At 39.9% G+C, this 18,274-nt stretch overlaps 1 protein-coding gene across 8 annotated transcripts in view; it reads left to right on the top strand.

Moving 5' to 3' along the window:
- Window positions 1-18,274, top strand: part of inf2 (inverted formin 2) — an 80,153-nt gene that overhangs the window by 44,259 nt on the left and 17,620 nt on the right. For all 8 annotated transcript variants that reach the window (XM_052018131.1, XM_052018123.1, XM_052018115.1 and 5 more), the window contains exons 5-18: window positions 358-391; window positions 671-812; window positions 3,648-3,789; window positions 6,664-7,422; window positions 9,361-9,506; window positions 9,657-9,718; window positions 10,102-10,204; window positions 10,296-10,381; window positions 11,699-11,799; window positions 12,962-13,032; window positions 15,973-16,080; window positions 16,428-16,498; window positions 17,180-17,300; window positions 17,394-17,558. In XM_052018131.1, the coding sequence (XP_051874091.1) occupies window positions 358-391; window positions 671-812; window positions 3,648-3,789; window positions 6,664-7,422; window positions 9,361-9,506; window positions 9,657-9,718; window positions 10,102-10,204; window positions 10,296-10,381; window positions 11,699-11,799; window positions 12,962-13,032; window positions 15,973-16,080; window positions 16,428-16,498; window positions 17,180-17,300; window positions 17,394-17,558 (2,111 nt within the window). The remainder of the gene's footprint in view (window positions 1-357; window positions 392-670; window positions 813-3,647; window positions 3,790-6,663; window positions 7,423-9,360; window positions 9,507-9,656; window positions 9,719-10,101; window positions 10,205-10,295; window positions 10,382-11,698; window positions 11,800-12,961; window positions 13,033-15,972; window positions 16,081-16,427; window positions 16,499-17,179; window positions 17,301-17,393; window positions 17,559-18,274) is intronic.

Genomic DNA, 18,274 nt, shown 5'->3' with positions numbered 1-18,274 from the left:
TTGTCACCTGCTCAGTTTCAACAGTGGCTTGCTCTGAAATATATACCTAATGTTGGAGATAATTTGTGCACCAAGTAACCATGTTTGTTTCAAAAATAAAAACAATGCAAATTGAATATTTGATGCATCCAAAGTTTTAGCTTCCTCTACTTTAATAGTTAAGTTTAAAGTAAAAACTACCTTTCAGGCCACTATTTCCTTTGCTTCCAACAGCAAGTAACATCAGGCTAAGTCTGCTTTACACAAGCATTATGTAAAATGATGGTATTAAAAAACTACTCAGAGCATATTAACTGAAACAAATGTATGTCTCCATTTGATGCATACCAAATAATATTATTAAACTGTTGTTTTTAGGTCTCCATCTGCTGGATATACTGCCATCATTAAGGTATGGCTTATTCATGTAGATTACTCAGTTTAAATATATTTAACATAATGTTTCCCAAAATTATGCTCAAATTTATTGATTGCAATCCATTAATTAAAGAAAAATTTATATCCTTATTTTTATCTTTAAATGATAAGTCTAAATATAAATGAATTTAACTCTCACATTACTTGAGTGCTTGGCTTAAGCCACAGAAAGACATCACCTGATTGAGTTGTACTAGTGTTTTGTTCAAGGGAAATGCACAAATATAATTTGTATGATGATGTATTCCTTAAGGGAACAAGATGATGAAGATTTATTAGTCCAATGTTTAACCTTTGAGGATACTAAAGGTGATGATGATGAAGAGTTAATGAAGCTCTATGATGGCATTGATATGAACAGTCATCAAGAAGTTTTTGCAACATTGTTTAACAAAGTAAGTACATGGTTTTCCTTGGGTACTATTTCAGAACTTGAAGAGTTTCATTAGTCCAACTTCAGTCTGTGGAGTTTGTGTTATTAAGGCAAGTGAGTCTGATGTTCTGCAATGTATAGTGATGAGTAGTATTCATGTTTTTCAGTGATTATAGTTTGTTTAATTGTCCTTGAAGGTACAATAACAGTTTAAAGATAAATCTATTGAGCTGTTCATGATCCAGCAAAGTTGTTCTTCATTCTAAACTAAGGAAATTTAGGATAAATCTTCTGTCAAGGTGATCATAAAGTGACACAAGATAATATTTGCTTCAGTTGTTCTTGTCAGAATAAAAGTTACAGACCTAAAACTTGTATTATACCCACCGTTGGTTAATTTAAAACATATTCAGTTCAGTGCCAATGCCAATAGAATCCCAGACAAAACTGTGAAATTGTACAAAATCCAGTTTGAGATGACGTCAGAGTGGTTTACATGCAGAGAGTGGTTTACATGCAGAAACTGGTGGTAAAATGGGACCTACGTGTTCTTCAATGAAACTTTGCTGAATTTTGTGTGTTCCCTGAAACATTATTGCACTGCATTTAGTGAATGGTGTCAGTGCTCAAAAAGTCACGCTCCACATAGTATCCACACAGGAGCGACACAAGCTTTGATTGCCATGAAGGAGACAAAGGCTGTAGGAGAGAGGGACAGAGCTCAAAGAACGTGCAAGTCCTGTTCCATGAGACACATGAAGATGCATGCAATCACGGGGACAAGGACATGCACTGCACCATCTGCAAGAAGAGCCTGGTAAGAGGTGGCACCCATAGTCTCATCCAGGAGTGACAATCCCACACTATGGAGCAATGCTGAAAGAAATTTCATGATGCATTAAGGTGATCTGCACATCTACAGAGTGGAAATCCTCATAGAAAATGTTCTTTAATGCAGAAATCTGAGTTCTTTAAGAAAGGTGCCACTCATCAGGGAAATACAGAAATGCTTTAGCAAGCCACTAAAGCAATGGTGCAGTAAGCCTTTGCAGGGAAGGCCAGATTTATAATCCAAATCACTTCTGAGAGTCACTTACAAAAATGCTTGTTTTATTTTAGCCACAAGTTGCCAGGCATTAATATTGCTAATCATGTTAACAGAGACAAACACCATGTTCTTCATGGCTGCAGCCGTTTCCTCTCCGCTGCTCCTGCTATTCTTCAGGCATTGCTGAACAGACCTCAAGCTTTGGGTCTCCTTGTTGTTCTTCCTCTGGCACAGGCTTCAGGTTTGTTAGATTGCTCAGTACATGAGGACAAAGTCTTTGCATCTGCTGTGGGGCACACCTAGACTGATGCAAGCAACACAATCTTGCCTTGAGGTGACCAATGCTGCTTGCTGTTATTGTTCTGATAGTTGCATAACTCTCGTTGTATTTTCACTTAAATGGTGTGGATAGAGAATGTACCAGTCTGAGGAGCCAAGAAAGGAAACACCATCCCTTCTCTCCCAGGATCCAACCCTCTGGACAGTGCCAACTACTGAAAATATCCATACTCCCTCATAACAAAAACATCATGTGCAATTCCCACACTCCCATGAGGAAATTCCTCTCTTGATCTGCAGCCACTTGCAATTTGAGGAGTGGCAATCTTTCCTAAAAGTTCTATTCATTAAAAAAAAATGAATTTATTAATGGGTGCCCTTTTATAGGCACATGGATGCAATGTGGCAAATCCCAGTGCCTGAGATGCTACCAACCCTCTGCCATCAAAGGAAATGAAATAATTATTTTGAAAATACACTGCCAGATGACCTTTCTGATGCAGCAGTGAGCAGCAAGCTGGGAGAAATGGCAGCATTCCATTGGAAGGAAAGTAAATGTCAATATGCCCTTGACAGTGAGACAAGTCCAGGTATGAGCATGGCTGACAGTTTTCCTTCAGAATGTCACATGTCTCAGAGATAACAGCCTTGGACAACCTGAGCCTGCCAATACATTGTTCTTCACTAAGTGTGCTGCGATGTCTCTGGAGATTTTATGGGAGTCAGTTCTTCACTGATGGGTGTGTTTTAGCTTCCTGCACTGAGATCCATGACTCATCCTGAATGGCCAGCCATGATGTTAAGACAGCTCCAGTAATGGATTGCTACTGAGAGTGTCAGTACATCATTGAATGAGTATCTGCACAGCCTGAACACTGGAGGAAACACCCCTGTTAGTGGTGGCATGTTCTGTGGACTTTGGAAGATGTTTGAGCTGCCTGCAGCTACTTCTGAAGCTGTCCAATCAGGTGTTCCAATACTGGCAGAGTATTCCTCTAAACATCAAACAAAGGCTCCTAGTTCTACCGAGACCATTCCGTGACAGCCATTTTGTGGAGTTTTCTTCTCCAAAGTTGTATGTCAGTAAGGACGGGAACAGACGAGATGCAAATAATGATGGTGAATGTGATGCAGGAAAAGTACCTGTAACGATAACAGGATTCCATTTGAGATGAGAAACATGAGGGAAACAAAATAGGGTTGTGATAATGATTAAAGCAAAACCTAATCAAGAAGGTCAAAATTTTATCAAAGGTTATAAAAGAGTAAAACATTGAAGGATTATCTCCAGTGGAGTCTGTAACCAGAAAACCTTTTAAACAAAGGATTATTGGAAAATGAATACCAGTTATTCAAAATACTTAAGAGAGAGAATTACCTTGAAGTAATGGAAATATTATTAGAGAGGAGGGTGAAGACCAGAGAAATGGGTAGTTTTGCTGTGGCAGAGTGGTTTGAAATGGTGGCCCTCTGTGCTTAAATTTCTTTGATTCCAGTTACCAGTATTTTTCCTTTTGACTTGAACTCTAGGTGAGTAGCTCACCAGTCTCTACACAGCTGCTGTCAATTCTTCAGAGCCTTCTGCAGCTGGAGCCGTCAAGCAGCAGCAGTCCTCTGATCTGGGAAGCCCTGGAAGTTTTGGTGAACAGAGCCATCCTAATTGCTGATGACAGTAAGAAATTATTTCCCCCAAGTACATTGAAACATATTATTCTCAGATATCAGTATAGCTCAATGATGGCAGAAACTTTACTGTTGCTGCCAATCACTACAGTAAATCACGCTGCTCCAAATTTGGGAAGGAAATACGGGCAGTTCCCTACAAAACTGCCAACAGTTTCCTGTGGAAATCCTGTAGGTGAGTTAGCTGCTTGCTGATGTCGGCTACTGTCTGACATTTGAATTCCCCTGGAGACCAGTGTGAGAACAGAATGTGCTTTTGTTTCATATTTAATGTTTAAATTTGAATAGATTCAATAGTTTTAATAGCTATTTGAACATTTCTGAAGATCAGAAACAAGTGTGTTTACTGGCTTTGCTAACCAACTAAGCCATGGGTTGTGACTTATCCAGTTATCCCAGCTATTTAATCATCTTTTGGCTCTCCGCCCCACCTCACCCCATTTCCATGCATTGCTTTTACATTATGGGAGACCTGTTGTTATGCAGAAGCTTGCTCTGGGAGATGCAACAAACCCACACCAACCCCTCCCCACCAACCTTCCACAAACTTCACCCCTTCAGTTCCAAAATCTCTGCAGTTATGGAATTAGAAACTGCACAAGGTGAATCCGAACCCTTCCTGGAGAGCAGCAAATAGAGGGCTGGCTAATTCATTGCTTTCATAATGGGTTAGATCATACTGATCTGGTCACCTCGGTCAGAATTCCTAGTGCATAGTCAGTCCTCCATCTCTTACTTGGGCTGGATGCCGGTGACCTATCTCACCGGCCCTCCAGTCCCTGGAGTGTCTGGATGGCAACTGGACCACTGGTGTCACCAGGAATGCCCCTGATGACCTTTAACGGGTGACAAAGTGGGGGAAATTCATATAAATGTTATTGAAACTGAAGTGAATGATTTAAAGGAACTGACCAAGTCTGAGCCCCATGATGGAGTGACAAGCAATGAAGTAAGCTGACAGATTCAGCTTCTGAGCTGGTCTGTAGGTCTGGAATTCCTGCATTTAGGTCCAAGACTGACTTATTCACTACTCAAGAATGGAAGGAAGTAGCAGGAAATTATAGACCAGTTAGCTTAACGTATGTTATTGGGAAAATACTGGAATCCAATTTGAAATTGGGCATTTAGAAAATCATGAGACAATCAAGAAGAGTCAACATGAAAAGGAAACTGTTCAACAAAGCTGCTGGAGTTTATTGGGGATGTAGCAAACAGGGTTGATAAATGGAAACCAGTAGATGTAGTGTATTTGGGTTTCCAGAAGACATTTGGTAAGGTGCCACATAAAAAATTACTGTACAAGAGCACACGGGTTGTGGGTAATATAATGGCATGGATATAGGATTGGCAATGAATAGAAAATGGAACAATCATGATAAATGGATCATTCAGATTGGCGATCACTAACTAGCAGATGCTACATGAATTAGCGCTGGGACCTCAACTATTTACAACCTATATTAATGATTTGATGAAGGGCTGACCATACTCGAGTCAAATTTGCTGATGATATAAAGATGGGTGGGAGTTGGCAAGTTGTGAGGGAAAACAGAGAGCCTGCAAAGAAGTCTAGATAGGTTAAGTGAGAAGGTAAGAAGTTTGTAGATGAAGTATAATGTAAGAAAATGTGAGGTTATCCACTTTGAGAAGAAAAAATGAAAAAGCAGTTTATTATTTAAATAGAGTACTAGGATGTGTTGTGGTACAAAGTGATCTGGGGTCCAGGTATGTGAAATTCAAAAAGTCGGCATGCAGGTACAAGTATTTAGAGAGGCTGATGTAATGTAGGGTTTTACTGCAAAGAGTATGGAATATAAAGATAGGTAAAATTTACATAGCACTGGCAAGATTTCACCAGGAGTACACCAAATAGTTTTGGTTTCCATATTTAAGGAATGGTTTACATGCACTGGATGTACACCACTGGGTTGATCCTGAGATGAAGTGGTTGATTTATGAAGAACAGTTAGTCAGTTTGGGTCCACACCCCATGGAGTTTAGGAGAAATAGAGGTGATCTTTTTGAAACATACAAGATTTTGAGGATGGTCCCCTTAGTGGAAATAGCTAGAAACAGGGAAAATAACTTCATAATAAGGGGTCATCCATTTAAAATAGAGCTGGTGATGAATTTCTTCTCTCAGAGAGTCATGAATCCATGGAATTCTCAACTCCAGAGAGCTGTGGAGGTGGGGTCATTTGATGTAATCGAGACTGAAATTAAGAGACATTTGAACTACAAGGGGATTAATGGGTATGTGGGGAGAGAGTGCGATTGTGGTGTTGGGTCAGCCATGATCTTATTGAAGGGTACAACAGGCTTGATGGGCTGATTGGCCTACTCCTGCTCATGACAGAGGGGGTAAATGGGGTATCTGGTATGAGCATCCAGGCCAGGAAGGTTTCTGCCATTGATTCTTGGTGAATTTACTTAATGGACTGACATCAGAGGTAGAAATTGAAGCAGAATGATTATCCTCATCCAGAAAGGTCAGTGTGGACAAGTTGAGCCGAAGGGCCTGTTTCCATGCTGTGTGACTCTGAAGGGATAAACTCTTCTGGATTCTTGTCCCATTGTTCTCCACAGCCTTTTATTGGCATACACATTTGGAGAGTTGCTCCAAAGCTCATGTCCTTTTGTATTCAGTGCTCACAGAGATGTAGTACAGGCTGGCAGCCACTGTAAATGGAAACAAGCCAGTATTTCCAGCAAGCAAAGGGTGGGGGAAGACTTGCAAAAAACACTTTTTTTGTTTAACGTAACTCAAATTATTGACCCATCATGAAATGATTTATCTAAACAGTTGGAAGGAGGTAAAATTCTATGTGGTGAACACTGATCCGTGAAATACTTCTCTTCACAGTAAATGAAGATGAAGACATCGGTATAGTCATGGAAAGGCTTGTATTGATTAAGAAGTTTAGAAAAGATCAGCCAGTGAAACAAAATGCAAATAAAAAGGCTGTTGATAAAGCTGTACAAACAGAATTATCATTGCCCACTGCGGCAGCAGAAGTAAAGCAGAAGGCTGGCTCATCATTGCCACCATCAACTGATGAGGTGCTGCTTTCTGCACCATCACCACCACCACCTCCTCCTCCTCCTCCTCCTCCACTACCTCCAATTCCAATTGTAGCAGATGGCACAATGACATCTCCATCCAATGATCTGCACACTGCCAGTATACCCCCTGCCCCTCCTCTTCCTGGAACTGGCAGTGTCCCCCCTCCTCCTCCCCCTCTCCCCGGCACTGGCAGTGTCCCCCCTCCTCCTCCCCCTCTCCCCGGCACTGGCGGTGTCCCCCCTCCTCCTCCCCCTCTCCCCGGCACTGGCGGTGTCCCCCCTCCTCCTCCCCCTCTCCCCGGCGCTGGATGTGTCCCCCCTCCTCCTCCCCCACTCCCCGGCACTGGCGGTGTCCCCCCTCCTCCTCCCCCACCTTTTCCTGGTGGTATTCCACCCCCACCACCGCCTCCAGGTGCATTTAATAATGATGCACCCATTACGGCTTCCCGAACTGCCAATCAACTGTATTCTCGTGGTCCACCTCTCCGACATGTTCATCAACCAAAATTACGGATGAAAAAACTGAACTGGCAGAAAATCCCACCAAAATTGGCCACAGGTACGTCTGAGAGTGAGCTTTCTATAAATAACTTGTTCTGCAATCTTGAATGGCGGTAGATATCTTTTAGTAAAATTTAATGTTCAATGGGCAGGAAAGCAATGGAAAGTGCATTAATGTTTCAGCTAACCATGGTGGTGATGGGCAAGTTGCCCATGTGTGTACTTGGTAGCAGTTTCAGCAATAGTATTGGAGATCACTATTCACCCTTAATTCAGTAGCACAGAATGGCAGTCCTACTCCTCTACATTACAAGATCCAGCTGCATTTTAATCTATCATGGTTTGACTCCTCTTTGTGACAACACATTGAAAACCTGCTTTGAGCTCTCTTATCCTACCACCATATATCTAGTTTGCTCTTGTTGCAGTCAATGCATGGGTAGGTATTGGTCTTTCATATCATGCAGAATATTTTGCAAGATTGGCCACTATCTACCCAGTCCCCAAATTAACCCTGACTATCACTGGTTTGATGCTCACACTTAGAAGTTTGCTTCCCTAGGGTATAGGTTTGTGCCTATACAGATTCAGTTTGAATGTAAATGTACCACGGACACTACCACTCGCTAGTATTTTGTGAATGAAGAATTAATCAGAAGCAAACCAAATCTAGACAACTGTAGCTTTCCCAATATACTGAGTCTGAAAGGCAAGGTATAAATTCACAGTTCTAAGTCCTTTTCCCTTGCATTAACCGGGCAGTCCGTATAGTTTCCTGACCCATTTCCTATTCTGTGTATTTGTTAAAGAAATTCTTATTACAATTTTCCCTTCAATGTTGGTTTTACCATTTGAACCTCCAGGCCTCAGCTGGAGTACTTGCTCAGTTCTGAATACTGTCATTGAGAAAGGACGTGAAGTCCTTCAGAGAGTTCAGAAAAGATTCGTTAGAATACTTCCAGGGATTTCAGGTACAGAAATAAACAGGGGAATCCGTGATTTGTTTGGAACTGAAAAGAAATCTGATGAAGATGTATGAAATCGTGACTGGTTTAAAGAGATTAAACAGAAAAAAAATGATTCCATTAGCAGATTGTTCATGGACATTGATTGGCAAAAGGTCTAAGATATCTTTATTTGTCACATGTACATCAAAACACACAGTGAAATGCATCTTTTTGCGTAATGTTCTGGGGGCAGCCCGCAAGTGTCGCCATGCTTCCGGTGCCAACATAGCATGCCCACAACTTCCTAACCTGTACGTCTTTTGGAATGTGGGAGGAAACCGGAGCACCCGGAGGACACCAACACAGACACGGAGAGAACGTACAAACTTCTTACAGACAGTGGCCGGAAGTGAACCTGGGTCGCTGGCGCTGTAAAGCGTTATGCTAACCACTACACTACCGTGCCTGCCGTGCTAGAGATGGCAAGAGAAAGTGCGGTGGACGCAGATTCAGTTGTGATTTTTCTAAAGGGAACTGGATTGATATTAAAGGTTTTAAAAAAATGCAGGGCTGTGGTGAAAATGCTAAGGAACTGGATATACCATAATTCTGTACCAGCTCATTATATACAGAAATAATGAATCATAAGGTATACTTCTGTACTCCAATAACCCTAGTTTCCAAAGGACCCTTAGAGCTGCTCAGCATCAGTAATTACCATATATCATGTCTAAGAAATGTTACCCCTGTGAGGAAGCTAAACTATGGAGAGTAGTGATCACAGTTGGAGGAGAGTAGCTGGTGTTGGTGGGCTGGTATTGGCTGTGGGCAAGTTGTCCTTGCATTTAATTGTTAGTAGTTTCAACACTGTTACTAGAGATCAGCATGAAAGTCTCTTGCCATCTTGTTCAGGGAATTTTATGTGGCATGGAGACACTAGTGTTAAGGGAACCTGCATTGTTTTATCAACCTTTCAATTCTGCCCAGTTTGTATAGGAAAATCATGATTTCTTTCTCCCTTCTGTGACCCTGTTTGTTTACTTCTTCAGAGACCAATTCTTTATGGTCATCCATCCATCAAACTGCTGAACCATCTTTGGATCCTGATTATGCCAGTATTGAAAAGCTCTTCTGCTTTCCCGTGTCAGAACCAAAAAAGAAAGAGCAAAATGTTACAAAAAAGGAACCAAAGGAGGTAAATAAAATGTTCAAAATCAATCAACAAGGATGTTAGAAGTGACTAAGAAAGTGAAGTAAATTTACAATGCTTGTTGAGGGAACTAAGGAAGAATTGGGACAATGATTTAAGCACTGCTGCCCACTTATACCTTGCTATTTCAAACAGATCACATTTCTGGACTCAAGGAAAAGCCTCAATCTGAACATATTTTTAAAGCAATTCAAATGGTGAGTTACATTTAAATGTAACTGTTATATGCATGTCATTAATTGCACTGGCAATGCTTCCAATATTAAGTTAAACTATATTCTTAGCTGGCTTGAGCTCTTGTTTTGAAATCAGTTGCTGATAAAGCAAACGTGCATTTTGGATTTACTTGTGTATCTCTGCTGTCTGCATTTCTAGACTTAGAACAGATCTGCACAGGTCCACATCTTATTTACCTGAGAGCAGCTGAATGCTAGTGGTTCCCTGTAGAACATTTGGCCCAAGCCAGCACAGTTCAGCCCATTAGCAATAACAAATGCTTGCTAAATGTTTGTTGCCTGGAATTCTTTCTTTTTCTTATTGTTTTGATATAATGACAGTTCCATTTGCAATATTCTGTTAGTTCTGATGAAGAAGTGGCTGACATGATCAGAACTGGGGACCGATCAAAATTTGATGTAGAGTGTTTGAAGCAACTCCAGAAGTTACTCCCAGAGGATCATGAGGTAAATTGGGAAGATGGTAAATACCAGCTCTGATGTTCTAGAAGGTCCATTTTAATCTGACAGAATGCTTTTATTTATGTTCCACGTGCAGGTAGAAAATATAAAGGCTTACAAAGGAGAAAAGGAGAAATTAGCAAGTGCTGATCATTTCTACCTTGTGCTCCTTGGTATTCCCTGGTATGTATCATGTTATCACTTGTGTGCAGAAGTTCATGCTTCTGCAGATGTCTGTTATGTACCTCTTTTCAGATAAAACATAGATTTAGTAATTGCTCATCCAGCTATACTTGTCTAGAAATGTCAGTGCAACTCAATATTGTCATTAGAAACTGGTCTTCCCCAAGCATGCAAAATATTTCACTTAAAAGGACATCCTAATCTTAAAATAATTTTTAATCCTACAAAGTTTACCAGTAAATGAAACTGTACTAGAAAAGGAATTCATGACACTATCAAGGAAAAGGGGCACGGACAGGCGAGAAGAACTTAAACAACCAGATGTGGAAAAAGAAACAAATTTGGATTTTGTTGGAACATTATCTCTAAACTTACATTAAAATCCTTGCTCAAAGCTCTACTGTGTTCCAACTCTCACACTGAATAGGGGGAGGATTTCAACTTTTGTTATCTATAGTGAAACACTATACCTGAATATAAAGAGCCATAAATCTTTGCCATTTAGCATTGTCAGAATCTTAACTACTAAAAAAAACTTGATGAAAATGGACTTATGGTAAATATTTCTTCTACTTCTCTCACACTCTATATGTAACATACTGAAAATATCAACAGAAAAGCAACACAAGAAAATAACGCCAATGTTAGGCAGCCCAATACCACTCTGGAACTTCCATGAAAAGTTATAGCACAATTATTTTGCTATTTTGTCTAAATTTTTCCATATTCCACATGGATCTGAGGTGTATATGTTTTTCTGCGTCCCAAATTATTTGAAGTAATTTCAGTTCCATTTACTACAAAGAAACTCGTGATATCAGAGACCTAATACCGACATTCAGCAAAGTAAGTGTGCTATATAATGACTAAACTGAGTAAGTACTGTATTATTTCTTTAAAATACAGAGTAGTATTTTGGAAGTGAGATCAATGACATTTTGGTCTCCAAAATAAAATATTGTATTTCATATTACACACAAGCATCAATTACATTAATTTTTGTAATATTTTCATGATTCAAGAAGATGTGAAATATTGGTACTCCTGGCATTTTTATTTTACACATTTTGCTTTAGTGTCCAGTACCTTATCAAGCAGTTTTTTCAAATATTAATCTAGCCAAAAAACAGTTAATTTAGTTATAACTGTTTTATTACTATCCAGTATTGTCTTTTTTTTTGTTTACATCATTGCTTTTGGCAGCTTTCAAATGGAAAAATAACCTCTAATTGCACATTTTCTTGAGACTTAAGCTGGACAGGAATTGTCAAAACTTAACACTCACACTCCTGTTCTCTCTTCCTTGCTCAACCACAGCTACCAGCTAAGGATTAACTGCATGTTTCTCTGCGAAGAGGCTATGGTTACCCTACAAATGCTCTGTCCAAGAGCAGAATTAATTAAATCTGCTTGTCAAGGTAAATCAGATGGACTACGTCACTGAATATGGTTTTGCCCAGGTTACAAGTTTGCTGCTTCTGCAGGTTTATTACAAAATAAACCTGCAGAAGCAGCAAACAGTTGAGCAACATTGTGATTGATCAGAGATTGGAAAACTAATGGTATCATTTATGTGATTTGATGCAGTTTAATCTAGCAAGTAGTGTTAACTTGTTAATACATTTCTGCAATTGTACATTGCCCATTCACAATGCTGATGTGCTCATCACAATCCTTATTTTGAAGGCTCCAGTAATGGGTCTTTTATGTCTAGTAATGCTAAGATAAAATACTGTATTCTCCCTCAAATAATGAAGCTACTCATTATTTGAGGCAGAACTAAAAAAAAGAAAAAGAAAAACAAAAAAAAGACAACTCATAATGTCTGCTTCTAAGTAATTTTATGACCATTACATGCTTGCCTCCTTTTTTGTTACTATACTTTCATTTATTTGCTTATTACATTGATAATTCAAAGTAAAAAATGTAATGATAAAACTTTAATACTAGTCTACTCACTTTTAAAAGCAAATGTTGATATTATTGAAAAGAGGTGTCTTTGTAGGTTAGTGTATATTGTATGTTATATAACAACTGCCGCAAAGCAGCAAAAACAATTGCAGGACAAAAGTTGACACTGAGCAATACAAGAAGGTATTAGTAGAGGTAACTGAAACCATGGCCTGGGTTTTAAAGTGCAACTGAAAGGAAGAAGGGTAGAAAGATTTGGGGGTGGGATGGGTGTGGAATCCCAGGGATTGAGGCCAAAACACAGCTACCAATTATTGAACACAATGGAACTCGGGAATGTGCACAAACCATGCATGGAGGAACCAGAAATCTTGAAACTGAAGGAGATAACAGAGATAGGGAAATGGGGAGGCCACTGGATTTCGAAATGGGGGGGGAAGAATTTTAAAATTAAATTGTGAATGAGAATTGATGCAAGTTAGGACGTAGGACATTAGCCTGGGTATTAAGTTAACATAACTAGAGCCTAAATCATATAACTGTTTAAAAGCAGAAAATGCTGCAGGTGCTCATCAGGTCAGACAGCATCTGTAGAGGGAGAAACAAAGTTGATGTTTCAGGTCAATGATGCTTCATCAGAACATATAACTGTTTTCTGCTTTCGTATAGATCTACTTTCTGCTACAAGACTGCCCCTCTTCTGTGAACTGATTCTTAAAGTTGGAAACTTTCTTAACTATGTACGTATTCAACGAACTACAAAATATACTAGTTTTGATACACAGCAAGAATTATTCATCAATATCTTAAATTCATGTGGAACACATAAGGGTGGATAATTCCCCAGGGACAAATGAGATCTATCCTAGAATGCTATGGGAAACAAAGAAGAAGATTGCTGGCCCCTGACAAAGATGTTTGCATCCTTGCTAGTCATAGGCAAGGTACCAGAAGAATGTTGTTCTTTGATTTAAGAAGGGCAGCAGGGATAAGCCAGGTAACTATTGAAGAAACTGGGTAGGCTGGGACTGTTTTTGCTGCAGCGAAGAAGGAGGAAGAGTGACCTTATTGAGGTTTATAAAATTGAGGGGTTCAGTTAAGATATAGTCACAGTCATTTTTTTCCCATGGTTGGGGAACCTAATTCTGGACTTCCCAACCCTGGGAAAAAGACTGTGACTATTTATATGAGGGTATAGGTTTAAGGTGAAAGGGGAGATATTTAATGGAGATCTGAGGGGCAAATATTTCTTGCAGAGGTATGTGGAACGAGCTGCCAGAGGAGAGGGTGTGACTACAACGCTTAAAAGACATCTGGACAAGTATGTGGATAGGAAAGGATAGGATATGGGCAAAACGCAGGCCAATGGGATTTGCATCTTGGTTGGCATAAACAAGTTGGGCCAAAGGGCCTACTTCCATGCTGTATGAATCTATGAATTGGGCAGTGAGCCTTGCATCAGTAGTAGGGAAATTAATGGAGAAAATTTTAAGGAACAGCATTTATGTTCATTTGGAAAAGCAGCGACTGATTAGGGACAGTCAGCATGGCTTGATGAAGGGGAAATCCTATCTCACTAATTTGATTGAGTTTTTTGAAGAAGTAACCAAGGAGGTTGATGAAGGTAAGGCAGTAGATATTGTCTATATGGACTTTAGTAAGGTATCTGACGAAGTTAAGGCACATGGGATCCAAAGTGAGCTGGGTAATTGGATCCTAAATTAGCTTGATGATAGGAGGAAAAGAGTAGTTGTGGAAGGATGTTTTTCTGATCAGAAGACTATCACCAGCGATGTACAATAGGGGCTGGTGCTGGGACCTTTGCTGTTTGTTATATACATTAATGACTTGGATATGATGTAGGAGGTATGATTAATAAGCCTGTGGATGACACAAAAGTTGGTGATGTGGTGGATAACAAGGAAGTTTTTCTAAGGCTAGAGCAGGACACAGACCAGTTGAAAAGTTGAGCAGAGTCCTGGGAGATGGAATTTAATCCCAACAAGTGTGAGGTGATGCATTTGGAAAGCCAAATGGAGATAGGACATATACATGGTAGGGCACTAAGGAATGTTCATGAACAGAGAGATCTGGGTGGTCCAAGTCCAAGGTTCCCTGGAAGTGACAACACAGGTGGAGAAGGAGGCGTAGTGCATGCTTGCTTTCATAGGTCAGAGCGCAGAATATCAGAGTTGGAATGTTATGTTGCAATTTTACAAAACACTGGTTAGGTGGCGCTTGGAGTATGCAGATCTGGTCACCATTCTGTTGGAAGAATGTGATTAAGTTAGTGAGAGCGAAGAAAAGGTTCACCAGGATATTGCCTGGATTGGAGAACTTTAGTTATGCAGAGAGATTGGATAAACTGGTCTTGGTTTCCTTGCAGCAAAGAAGCCAGAGGGATGACTTGATGGGAGTCTTATAAGATTATGAGAGGCATAGAAAGGGTAGATGGTCAAAATCTTTTCCCATGGTAGGTGTATCAAAAACAAGCAGGCATAGTTTTAAGGTAAGAGAACGGAGTTTTAGAACTGATCTTATGGGCAAGTTATTTTTACACAGAGGGCGCTGTGGAGTTGTAGAATCATACAGCACAGAAATGGGCCCTTGTCCATGCCCACTGAGATGCCTATCTACTCTACTCTTGTTTTCCTGCATTTGGCCTATATTCCTCTGTTCCTTTCCTATCCCTATACCTGTCCAAATGCTTGTTAAATGCTATGATTTTTACCTGTCTCTTCCATCTCCTCTGGCAGCTTGTTCCATATACCCACCACCCTCTGTGTGGAACAAGTTTTCTCTCAGGTCGCCTTTAAATATTTTCTCCTCCCCTCTTAACCCTGTGTCCTCTAGTTTTAGACTCCCCTACCCTTGTACTATCTAACCTACCTATGCACCTCACAATTTTATAAACCTCTAAGGTTCTCCCCCAGTCCCCTGCATCCCAGCCTATCTAGTCTCTCACTGTAACTAAAGGCCTCCATTCCAGGCAACGTCCTGGTAAATCTCTTCTGCACTCTTTCTAGTGCTACCATACCCTTTTTATAGTATGGTGATCTGAAGTGTACAAATGGATGATATCTGGAACATGCTGCCACAGGAGGTAGTGGAATCAGATACAATTATTACATTTAAGAGGCATTTAGATAAACAGTTAAATTGGCAAGGCATATAAGGATATGGACAAATGGGATTCGTGTAGCTGGGCAGAAAGGTGAGCATGGACATGATGGGCTGAAGGGCCCATTTCTGTGCTCTATGACCCTATGCCTCTCTGACTCTATGATCATTGATTTTCCTTGAATATACTGGAGAAGGCTACATGTGGTGCACTGAGTAGAGAGATTTCTGGATTTCTCTATTTAACTGCATGTGCTCAATCCACAAGTTTCATTGGCTTCACTGTGCAATGATGTAACATGCCGGCAGTTTGCTATCAACGTTATAAGCAGACCACTGTCAAAAAAAAATACAGAGCTATATGGCCAAAGACTTTTTTTCTCCCTAACATACTAAATTTTCAATAAACTAATAAGAACACAAAATGTGATTGGAACATGGCTTGTCCCAGAATGTGTACAATATTAGGAGAAGAACAATGTAATTTGTGTTTAATGTTAATACAGCTAATGTTCATTGCATTAATTTTAATCTACTTCCTGTTTCTCATACTCCATCAGGGCAGTCACACAGGAGATGCAAAGGGATTTAAAATAAATACTCTATTAAAACTTACTGAGACCAAAGCCAACCAATCCCGGATCACATTGTTGCATCATATGATAGAGGTGATATCTTCCAGTTGTTGCATTTTAATTCTAATTTCTTTTTAAATTTTGATTTTATTTACAGCGTGGTAACAGGCCCTTCCGGCCCAACGATTCCACGCCACCCATTTTAAACCCATATTAACCTACCCGTACGTCGTTAGAATGTGGGAGGAAACCGGAGCACCCGGAGGAAACCCACACAGACGCGAGAGAACGTACAAACTCCTTACAGACAGCGAAGGGAATCGAAACCCGATCGCTGGCGCTATAATAGCATCGTGCTAACCGCTATGCTACCGTGCTGTATCTAACTATTTAATTTTGATTTTTTTAGTATCTAACTATTTTTATTTTGAATTGGAAAGGAAGCTGAAAAGTTCCATCCAGATCTTCTGAAGCTTCCAGATGACCTGGAAGGAATTTCACAAGCAGGAGGGTAAGAAATCCATTTGAAAACTTTTTCTACCCAGTTGTAACAATGCTGATCTTTTGCTGTATAGTGACTACTATTTTTACTGAACAAAAACTGAAAAGCAGTACCCAGTACTGGCCAACAAGACTCAACCCAACAAATGCCTAATGTTATTCAAATCAACTCTCTATTGCTTCTTCAACACTTCTGAAAGGAATATTTGTAGGAAAATATACAAACTTTGGAACTCCATTGTTTGGGGAATAAAACAATTTATTCCCTATGTAAATCCTAAATCTTGTTTAAAAGTGCGACAGCTGAGGTCTGGTAAAAAAGACAAATTGCAAAGCGATTGATATTTGTAGCAAGTCTGTAAGGGAAATGAAGTTTGCCAAGATCCTCTGGCTGATTTAAAGGAAAATGGAATTCTAAAGTTGATATTTCTCCAAAGAGTAGAATCTCGATTATTCTCTGTGAAAATTTGTTACTGGTATCTATAAGACAGCCTAATGGATAATCATCTGTCTTCAATCAGTAGCCAAGATTATTTTGTCAAGATTGTTATACTGTTGTGGTATGTGCCCCTCATCTCCTTTCTGCTTCTTTCCCCACTTCCTCATCTTAAAACAATCCAACCTTGCCATGTTTGATTAGTTCTCAAAGATCTGCCCTACCTTTTATAATCAAGATTATATTTACTGACAGCCTTAGCGTGGACTCACTTCAGGCTGATACAGTTAATCTGCTGGAACGCCTCAAGAAGATCAGTGGCATCATCAAATCATCAACTGATGATGTAAAATTACAGTTTGACAAACCCATCCAAGTAAGCAAAACAGCAACCCCAAATAATTTAATATTTTAACCTCCTATTGTAAAACTCTTTTTTTACAAATATGTATATAACCTATTATTTCAGGAAAGTCTGTCTGCAACAACCGAATTGAAGCAAATTCTGGAAGAGATTGAGACAGAGAGAACGAAACTGGCTATGTACTTCTGTGATGACATTGGAAAATTTTCATTGGAAGAGCTTTTCCAAACCATCAAAACCTTCAGAGATTGTTTCCTGAAAGCTATGAAGGTAATTCCTCACGACCTTACTGAATGAACCTTAGTTTGGCATACAAAGTATAATGTTTTTGTGTATGTTTTGAATTGAAGAACTTTATTTAAGACTGCATAAATTGACTTGTGATGAGCTCTAATATTGCCATATGGAATACTGAGTGATTCTTACCATAGGTAAAACCGGCAGTACATAGTGGATATTTTGTGACACTAGCCTGGTACGCTGTCTTACAAACATGCTGAAACATGAAAAGATGTGACCTGTGTGTAGTTGTTGGGCTGGAATGTACTGGTTGTTAGCCAGGGATGCCATGGAGAATTACAAGCTAACTGAAGAGCTCAGGTCAGCCTTGCAACATGTAACTCAGGAACGAGCTGGAAGTCCGATGCCAAAATATCAGTCTCCCACTCTGCTGATGGAATCAGTTGCAAGTCCAGCGCAGAACATGAAAGTCCTGAGATGAAGGGCTCGTGCAATTAGCACCTGCCCCTCAGCTTGAACCAATATTGGTTGACCTAAGTGGCCCCACCCTATGCATTATCTAGAGAGGGAGTTGGCAACAGGCAGATGATAATTTGAGGCCTTGGCCTGGGACACACTTGAGTTTAAAGAAAAATGGGAAAGAAAAATCAAAGCTTGACATTACAGGAAGGCCATGAGGTAATTGGCTGAGAAGTATTGCAGCTATTCCCCCACCCCCATACCCTTTCTAAAGTAAGGGTTTTCAT

Source organism: Pristis pectinata, chromosome 1 (genome assembly GCF_009764475.1).
Source record: "Pristis pectinata isolate sPriPec2 chromosome 1, sPriPec2.1.pri, whole genome shotgun sequence".
Taxonomy (NCBI): Eukaryota; Metazoa; Chordata; class Chondrichthyes; order Rhinopristiformes; family Pristidae; genus Pristis; species Pristis pectinata.
Note: the sequence above shows the minus strand (reverse complement) of the source record. Positions and strands in the feature narration are given on the sequence as shown.